Here is a 9,807-nt window from a genome sequence, read left to right on the forward strand (position 1 = left end):
TCTGCCCATTTCTTCACTGGATTATTTGTTTTTCAGGTGTGGAGTTTGGTGAGTTCTTTATAGATTTTGGATACTAACCCTTTATCTGATATGTCGTTTGCAAATATCTTTTCCCATTCCGTTGGTTGCCTTTTAGTTTTGTTGATTGTTTCCTTTGCTGTGCAGAAGCTTTTTATCTTCATGAGATCCCAATAGTTCATTTTTGCTTTTAATTCCCTTGCCTTTGGAGATGTGTCAAGTAAGAAATTGCTGAGGCTGAGGTCAGACAGGTTTTCTCCTGCTTTATCCTCTAGGGTTTTGATGGTTTCCTCTCTCACATTCAGGTCCTTTATCCATTTTGAGTTTATTTTTGTGAATGGTGTAAGAAGGTGGTCTAGTTTCATTCTTCTGCATGTTGCTGTCCAGTTCTCCCAGCACCATTTGCTAAAGAGACTGTCTTTTTTCCATTGGATGTTCTTTCATGCTTTGTCAAAGATTAGTTGGCCATACTTTTATGGGTCCAATTCTGGAGTCTCTATTCAATTCCATTGGTCTATGTGTCTGTTTTTGTGCCAATACCATGCTGTCTTGATGATTACAACTTTGTAGTAGAGGTTAAAGTCTGGGATTGTGATGCCTCCCGCTTTGGTCTTCTTTCTCAATATTACTTTGGCTATTTGGGGTCTTTTGTATTCCATACAAATTTTAGGATTGCTTGTTCTAGATTCGAGAAGAATGCTGGTGCAATTTTGATTTGGGTTGCATTGAATGTGTAGATTGCTTTGGGTAGTATTGACATTTTAACAATATTTATTCTTCCAATCCATGAGCATGAATGTTTTTCCATTTCTTTGTATCTTCCTCAATTTCCTTCATAAGCTTTCTATAGTTTTCAGCATACAGATCTTTTACATCTTTGGTTAGGTTTATTCCCAGGTATTTTATGCTTCTTGGTGCGATTGTAAATGGGTCAGTTTCTTTATTTCTCTTTCTCTTACTTCATTATTGTTCTATAAAAATGCAACTGATTTCTGTACGTTGACTTTGTAACCTGCAACTTTGCTGAATTCACATATCAGTTCTAGCAGACTTTGGGTGGAGTCTGTTGGGTTTTCTATGTAGAGTATCATGTCGTCTGAGAAAAGTGAAAGTTTGACTTCTTCTTTGCCAATTTTGATGCCTTTTACTTCATTGTTGTCTGATTTCTGATGCTAGGACTTCCAACACTATGTTAAACAACAGCGGTGAGAGTGGACATCCCTGTCGTGTTCCTGATCTCAGGGGAGAGCTCTCAGTTTTTCCCCATTGAAGATGATATCAGCTGTAGGCTTTTTATATATGGCTTTTATGATGTTTAAGCATGCTCCTTCTATCCCAACGTTCTTTAGCGTTTTTATTAAGAAGGATGCTGTATTTTGTCAAATGCTTTTTCTCCATCTAGTGACAGAATCATATGGTTTTTATCCTTTTTTTTATTAGTATAATGTATCACATTAATTGATTTGTGAATATTGAATCAGCCCTGCAGCCCAGGAATGAATCACACTTGATCATGGTGAATAATTCTTTTTATATGCTGTTGAATTAGATTTGCTAGTATCTTGTTGAGAATTTTTGCATCCATATTAATCAGGAATATTGGCCTGTAGTTCTCTTTTTTTGCTGGGTCTCTGTCTGGTTAAGGAATCAAAGTAATGCTGGCTTCATAGAATGCATCCATAAATTTTTCTTCCATTTTTATTTTTTGGAACAGCTTGAGAAGGATAGGTATTAACTCTGCTTAAATATCTGATAGAATTCCCCAGGGAAGCCATCTGGGCCAAGACTCTTATCTGTTGGGAGATTTTTGATAATGGATTCAATTTCTTCACTAGTTATGGGTCTGTTCAAATTTCTATTTCTTCCCATTTGAGTTTTGTTGGTGTTTGGGTGTTTAGGAATTTGTCCATTTCTTCCAGGTTGTCTAGTTTGTTGGCATATAATTTTTCATAGTATTCCCTGCTTGTATTTCTGAGGGATTGGTCATAATAAATCCATTTCAATTGTGATTTTGTCTATTTGGGTCCTCTCTCTTTTCCTTTTGAGAAGTCTGGCTAGGAGTTTATCAATTTTGTTTATTTTTTCAAAAAACCAACTCTTAGTTTCATCGATCTGTTCTGTTTTGTTTTGTTTTGTTTTGTTTTTTGATTCCTTACTGTTTATTTCTGCTCTGATCTTTATTATTTCCCTTATTATGCTGGGTTTGAGGTGTCTTTGCTCTTCTGCTTCTATTTCCTTTAGGTTTGCTGCTAGAGTTTGTATTTGGGATTTTTCTTGCTTCTTGAGATAGGCCTGGATTGCAATGTATTTTTCTCTCAGGACTGCCTTTGCTGCATCCCAAAGGGTTTGAATTGTGTTTTTGTTTTCATTTGTTTCAATATATTTTTAAATTTTTTCTCTAATTACCTGGTTGACCCATTCAATCTGTAGTAGAATGTTTGTAACCTCCATGCTTTTGGAGATTTTCCAATCTTTTTCCTGTGGTTGATTTCAACTTTCATAGGACTATGATCTGAAAGTGTGCATGGTATGATCTCAGTTCTTTTATATTTATTGAGAGCTGTTTTGTGACCCAGAATGTGATCTATCTTGGAGAATTTTCCATATACACTCGAGAAGAATGTGTATTCTGCTGCTTTTGGATGAAAAGTTCTGAATATATCTGTCAAGTCCATCTGGTCCAGTGTGTCATTCATGGCCATTGTTTCTTTACTGATTTTCTGTCTAGATTATCTGTCCATTGTTGTAAGTGGAGTATTAAAGTCCCCTGAAACTATCACATCCTTACCAATAAGATTGCTTATGTTTGTGATGAATTGTTTTATATATCTGGGTGCTTCCTATTTGGCGCATAGATATTTATAATTGTTAGCTCTTCCTGATGGATACACCCTGTAATTATCATATAATGCCCTTCTTCATCTCTTGTTACAGCCTCTAATTTAATTCTAGTTTGTCTGATATAAGTATGGCTACTCTAGCTTTCTTTTGACTTCTAGTAGCATGAGAGATAGTTCTCCATCCCCTCACTTTCAACCTGAAGGTGTCCTCAGGTCTAAAATGGGTCTCTTGTATACAGCAAATAGATGGGTCTTATTTTTTTATCCATTCTGATACCCTATGTCTTTTGGTTGGAGCATTTAGTCCATTTACATTAAGTGTTATTATTGAAACATATGGATTTAGAGTCATTGTGTAGGTTTCATGCTTGTAGTGATGTCTCTGGTCCTTTGTGGTCCTTGCAATATTTCACTCACAGAGTCCCCCTTAGGATCTCTTGTAGGGCTGGTTTAGTGGTGATGAATTCCTTCAGTTTTTGTTTGTTTGGGAAGACCTTTATCTTTCCTTCTATTCTGAATGACAGGCTTGCTGGATAAAGGATTCTTGGCTGCATTTTTTTTTCTGTTTATTACATTGAAGATTTCCTGCCAGTCCTTTCTGGCCTGCTAAGTTTCAGTAGATAGGTCTGCTACTACCCTTATGTGTCTACTCTTTTATGTTAAGGTCCACTTATATCTGTCTGCTTTCAGAATTCTGTCTTTATCCTTGTATTTTTACAGTTTCACTATGATATGTCGTGCAGAAGATCAATTCAAGTTACATCTGAAGAGAGTTCTCTGTGCCTGTTGGATTTCAATGCCTTTTTCCTTCCCCAGATTGAGGAAGTTCTCAGCTATGATTTGTTCCGGTAAACTTTCAGCCCCTTACTCTCTCTCTTCTTCTTCTGGAATTCCTATGATACAGATATTGTTCCATTTGATTTCATCACTTAGTTCTCTAATTTGCCCCTCATAATCCTAGATGTTTTTTTCTCTTTTTCTCAGCTTCCTCTTTTTCCATAATTTTATCTTCTAATTCACCTATTCTCTCCTCTGCCTCTTCAATCTGTGCTGTGGCCGCCTCCATTTTATTTTGCACCTCATTTATAGCATTTTTTTAATTCATCATGACTATTTTTTAGTTTCTTGATCTCTGTAGCAATAGATTCTCTGCTGTCTTCTATGCCTTTTTCAAACCTAGTGATTAATCTTGACTGTTATTCTAAATTCTTGTTCAGTTATATTGCTTATATCTGTTTTGATAAATTCATTAGCTGTCACTTCTTCCTGGAATTTCTTTTGCGAAGAATTCTTCTGTTTCATCTCTTTGGCTTTTCTGTCCCTTATGAGTTTTAAAAGCTTGTTATGTGCTTTGCATCTGCGAGCACAGCTATGTTAAAGAGGGTTCATATGCTGTCCAGGGCCTGGCCCTTCAGAAGGTGTTTTTTGGAGAGTTTTACTTGCTCTCTGTTGTTGTGACTTTGGTTATTTTATTTCCCTACTCCCAGTGATGTTTTGGACCCTCCACCATGTATGCTTTGATTTGTTCTTTGAAAAAGCCCTGGAAAGGAAAACAAACAAACAGGAAAAGAACACACAAAAATACAAATAAAACAAACAAACAAACAAAACAAAAATCCAAAAGTCAAAAAACCAGAAACACCAGCTGCAAGTAAAGAACATGGTGGAGGCAGTGCTGATGGAAGAGCACATACAAAGAGAGAAATGACAGGGGCAGGGAAAAAGAAAAAATAAACATTGACCAGGCAGAGAGACTAAATGGCTTAATCCAGAGAGAGAGAAAGGAAAATAAAGAAGGACATGAGAGGAAAAAGAAATGAAGATAAAATTATCCCCATAGAGAAACTACATGGCTTGATTATTCCAGAGAAAGAGAAAGGAATGTAAAGAAGGAGGTGTAGAACATGTATCAAGAGAATGGATTAAATATGTCTGTTTAAACAAACAAAAAACCAGAGTAACTAGCCTAGAGGAGGGAAGAGATAAGGAGAAAAGGAAGGAAGAATATATCTAAATAACAAGAATTTCGTAGAATTAACCCAGGCAATGCAGCAGCACTGGTCTGGAGGAGGGAGCTGTCTGGTTCCTCAGCATCTATCCAGCTCCAGTAGACATGCAGTTATCCAGCCAGGAGGGACATGATTTGGTGTAAGCAGGTCCTGCCTCCACTGTGAGCCCCAAGGACCAATCCCTGAGGCCTGCCTTGATGGTGGTGGTGGGGAGAAAAATGGCGACCCCCCCATTGTCTTTTCCATGGACCCAGTGTCCCAAATCACTCCATTTGAGCTGTCCTCACTGTGCCACAGGTGCAGATGAGATGGTCTGTCTCGCTCTGCCGACTCCCATGGCCTGGTGCTTGGCTGGGATTTAAACTCCCACTCCATGCACCCTGGCACTGGGGAAGTGCCTCTCTATACTGACCGATATGTGGTCCAGGCTGGTTTTGTCCTGTGCTGCAGCACTTCAGGGAGGACCACTTTCTCCTGCAGACTGTGCCCTGACCTACCAGTGAAACTGGGGGTGGCTCCCCTTCTCCCAAGGTGCATGAACAGGGCAGCCAGCCCCAGTCTGAAGAAAGCCCTGCAGTTAGAGATGGGATCCCTCTCCATCCTGGTCCAAGGTTTTTCTCTTGTCCAGATACAGTCTTATTCTTCCCCCGCCGCTCTTTCTCTTCCCTTTGTCTCTCTGCAGAAGGGGATCTCTCCCCTCCATGCCTATGCAGCCCATTTTATCTTCTCCAGTTTGCAATCACCCACCTATAGCCCATCAGGTTGTCCTGGTGTCTTCTTGTTAGACTCAGTCTCTTTTCCTCAGAGTCTCTTGGGGTTCAAAGTCCTTTGACTTCAGCCCTTCTTTGTTTGAGAGATGTGGGAAGTATAGATCCCCCTACTTCTCTGCCAGGTTGGTCGGCCTCCCACCCAAAATTTGTATTTAGTAGATCAGATGTTGATCTTTGCTTTGGAGAATATGGTGATGATATGTAGCATCCTAGGAAAGAGGCACAAGAGAAACTGGCATGGAATCGTCTCTCCACACTCTTCACCACCAATAGCTGAAGAATGTCTGGAAAGGGCTGGGGATGCTGCCCACTGGGGTTTACTTAACAACTGGAAAGTTCTCCCCTCCACCTAAAGCAAAGAAAAATCTAAGCCTCTAGAAACTAGAAGCTTTGGAAGCAGCCCAATTAATTGACTGTGTGAGAGAGACCTTATGAAAAAATGGTGGGTACAAAGACTGAAGGACCTGCTCTACATTGCCTCTACACTGATCAATCTAGGAAAGCACAGACTACCTAAATAGAAAACTGAGTACTGGATAGGTGCATCACATGAGCGTGACAGTAGCAGAGAATGGTAGCATCTCTAGGGGCATTCACCAAGTACCAGCAAGAAAACTCTTCCTGGAAATTTCCAAGCTGAGACAAAGGGATGGGAACACTCAGGCAATTGTTAGGCAGTGACCAACAAAGCTCTGAGTGGAGGGAGAAGGACGTAGAATGTTTTCAAGTAAAAGTACCCCTGGTCATATGCTTTCTCTAGAAGCCATAATCATAAGCTGAGGAGACTGTATGTGGAGGGAAATGCCAAACAACCTGAACTGGAATAAGGCCCATCTTCTCAGTAGCAATTCCAAAGTCCAAGTGGGAAAAAGCAGTCCTAGGAAGAATTCCATTATAGCTCAGTGAGGGCTCAGGAACAATTTAGAAACACTATATACCATTTGAATGTTCAACAAGGTTACTTAGAAAAAAAAAGCCTCAGAAAGTTAAGTAGAAGCTAGTGTTCAGTTTCAAACCAACAGGAGGAAGAAGTATGGAGCCCCTTCCTAAAAATGTACCTTCCTCATTTTTCTTTCGTAATTCATATTAGATACAAAAAATCATGTTTTCTTTTATATATTACATTCATATTAGGTCCATCACATCAGTCCTGATCCAAGCTGGAGATATCCTGTAGGATTGTACTTTGGCAAAGGCATTTATATAGGGTTAACCAATGTAACATCATTCGAGCATTCAATAAATACACATTTTTAGAACAACTACTTCATGCCAGGTTCTGTGCTAGTGCTGAGGACAGAACAGTGAGCCAGGCAGAAATCAACTCCGCTGTCTTGTATATTTCTAATGACCTGCTTTGATACAGGGCTTACACAGGTCTACCCAGGCTTTCTTTTTCCTCCATGTAATCAGATTTTTCAGCTTGAAATAACATACTTAGCAGTAGATACTTGTCAAGTCTGTGGCTACCTTTTTCTTAATTTTTTAAATGTTTTTATTTATTTTTGAGAGACACAGAGAGACAGAGCACAAGTGGGGGAGGGGCAGAGAGCGTGAAACACAGAATCTGAAGCAGGCTCCAGGCTCTGAGCTGTCAGCACAGAACCCAGTGAGGGCTCAAACTCACAAACTGCAAGATCATGACCTAAGCTGAAGTCGGACGCTTAACCGACTGAGCCACCCGGGTACTGCACCCAGTATCTTTTGAATATTCTTCCTGTATTTGGGGATTTTCTTCAAGATATAATTCCTGTCTCCTTAAGGCAGAATGCAAACTCAATTTCCAAGCCTTTCTTGAAGCTTGGGTACAGGCAATGACCTATTGTCAACTGGGGTCCACATGATTTCTCTGATTGAGAAGACACCAACGCAAGGATGCAAAATTCATGAAAAATCCACTTTCCAGAGGGTGTGAGGGTGGAAGAATCTGTTTTTCCAGGGAAGCATGGGTGAAGTTTTTGGCATCTGGAGTATAGCAGTGCAAATTATGGTGGTGTCTCACTGCAGCTGGCCCACAGAATGGTTTGTTTTTGACTGCACAGATTATTGGCCTTTCTGGCCATACCAGAGGTACTGTGAGATACCTAAGATTCTCAATTGCTTATCTTTTAAAAACCAGTTAGAGTGAGTTCTATTCTTTGTAAAATATTGTGACTAATGCATATACTGAGCTACTGTTATGTGCTAGACTCTATGCTGGCATATTCCTATGTTACTTTGATTAAACTTCATAAACTTCATTTAAGGTATAAATTCTTATACATTTTACAGATTAAAAAACTGAGATTCAAAAGGTCACTTTATTCAATCTACAATACTAAAAACCTGCTGTGTGACACCCACTGGGAATAGAATATTGAAGGAAATAGTTCCCTGCAACTGTAAAAAGAATGGCATATTGTTTTTAAATGTCCCCTTATCAAAATAAGAAGCACCAAATGGCAGATGTCTAGAGAGAAGGACCTCAGGCCAGTAAAGGCCTCATTTTAAATATAGAAACCCCCTAAAAATAGCCACCCATGTTACAGACTCAACAGGTGATTGGCCCAAAAAAAAGGGAGTGGAATCTAGGCCGTGGTGAAGGAGAGTGAAAGGGCAGTTCACTGTTTCCAGCTTCTCTCACCACAATGGCTCTGCCTCTGAGGTCCCTGAGTCGGGGCTTGGCAAGCACAGCAAAGGGAGACCATGGAGGGGCAGGAGGTGAGTGGGGTTGCTGCCTGACCCTGTGGCTTACATACCTGTACCCCTCTCCCGCCTGTCTGGCCTTCCGCGGTTCTGAGGACCGCCCCCCACTCCGCCTCCCCCCTACCCACCCTTTAACTCTAACCTTCAGAGGCCCTCCCTTCCCCACCTCTCTCTCATCTCTGCCTTCCCCCCACCCTGCTGTAGCCAGCACTTGGCGCCTCCTGACCTTCGTGCTGGCGCTCCCGAGTGTGGCCCTCTGCACCCTTAACTCCTGGCTCCACGCGGGCCATCGTGAACGCCCCAAGTTCATCCCATACCACCACCTCCGTATCCGCACCAAGGTATGCTGGCCTGAAACTTTGGCCCCCAGAGCGGGAGCATGGTTCAGACGGGCAAGGGGTGCTGGGGGACCCCTTGGCCGGGACCTCGCTGACAATCTGCTCTCCCTCTATTCACAGCCTTACTCCTGGGGAGACGGCAACCATACTCTTTTCCATAACCCCCGTGTCAACCCTCTGCCCACCGGCTATGAACAGTGAATGGCCCTGAGGCCCCAGTGGATGCCCCCAGCCCCAATAAAGGTGTGAAAACTGTGTGTCCGCAGGCTCTCTGGGGACCAGGATAGGGGCTGGAGGGGCCTCCAAGGAGTTCCACTGGGTGCATGCGCACAATGCAGTCTGTGGTCTACATGCTCTTCCCAAGGCCGTGATTTGGGAGGTGCTCCAGGGAACATCCTTGATGACTAGGTAGGAGATCTCCATCCTCCCTTTCTCTCACCTATTGATAATTAGGGCTATAGCCTGTAAAGGTCTTTCACATAACACTAACCTCACAGTAACTCTGGGAACAAGATATAATTTTGGTTCCCCTTCTCCAGACGAGGAAATGAGATTCTTAGATATTAAATGACTTAAATAAGGGCCCTCCTCAGAAGTCCCTGGAAACTCAGGGCTGCAGACTCTGAAGTACCACTTGTCTCTTGACATTGATTCACAGCTTTTGTGAATTCTGGTTTTTGGAAACAACCCTGATTTCAAACAGAGGAACTATAGCCTTATCTGTGAGTCTTCATGACCTAGTTTTGGATTTGGAATATTTTAGCTATTCTCTATGACCACCCTTAATGAGTCTTCTGTATTAGTTTGGGAAATCATATGCTCCTTTCTGGAAGCCTGGCTCTCCTAGCCTCTGGGGATCTCATTCAAGGGAGAGATCGGTTCAAACAAGTTCAGGGCATTTCACTCACCTCTTAGGACAGTCTGCTCACTTCACATTACCAAAGAGCCTGAAGCCTGTGCTGAAACCCGTGAGAAACAGACACATTGAGTTCTTCCTTTGGCTACTCCCCTGATGCTACATATATAGTGCCATTAAAAAAAAGATTATCTCAGGCCTCAATCACCTGAAAAAGTGAGTGAATGTTTTCTAGGCCCACAAGCAGGGTCCCTCAACTCTTCCTAGAATAGTACTCAGGTCCCTAAACTA

The 9,807-nt window shown here is 41.5% G+C and overlaps 1 protein-coding gene across 1 annotated transcript; it reads left to right on the forward strand.

Moving 5' to 3' along the window:
* Positions 1-4,755: 4,755 nt before the first annotated feature.
* On the forward strand, positions 4,756-9,677 carry LOC125154572 (cytochrome c oxidase subunit 6A2, mitochondrial). The gene is made up of 3 exons (XM_047839035.1): positions 4,756-8,337; positions 8,527-8,663; positions 8,781-9,677. The coding sequence occupies exons 1-3, from the start codon at positions 8,265-8,267 to the stop codon at positions 8,859-8,861; spliced, it is 291 nt and encodes a 96-aa protein (XP_047694991.1). The 5' UTR covers positions 4,756-8,264; the 3' UTR covers positions 8,862-9,677.
* The last annotated feature ends 130 nt before the right edge of the window (positions 9,678-9,807 follow it).

Source organism: Prionailurus viverrinus, chromosome E3, assembly GCF_022837055.1.
Source record: "Prionailurus viverrinus isolate Anna chromosome E3, UM_Priviv_1.0, whole genome shotgun sequence".
Taxonomy (NCBI): Eukaryota; Metazoa; Chordata; class Mammalia; order Carnivora; family Felidae; genus Prionailurus; species Prionailurus viverrinus.

Coding starts and splice junctions, on each gene's coding strand:
- LOC125154572 (XM_047839035.1), top strand. CDS start 8,265: ATGGCTCTGCCTCTGAGGTCCCTGAGTCGGGGCTTGGCAAGCACAGCA. Junction 8,338..8,526: donor AGACCATGGAGGGGCAGGAG/GTGAGTGGGGTT, acceptor ACCCTGCTGTAG/CCAGCACTTGGCGCCTCCTG. Junction 8,664..8,780: donor ACCTCCGTATCCGCACCAAG/GTATGCTGGCCT, acceptor CTCTATTCACAG/CCTTACTCCTGGGGAGACGG.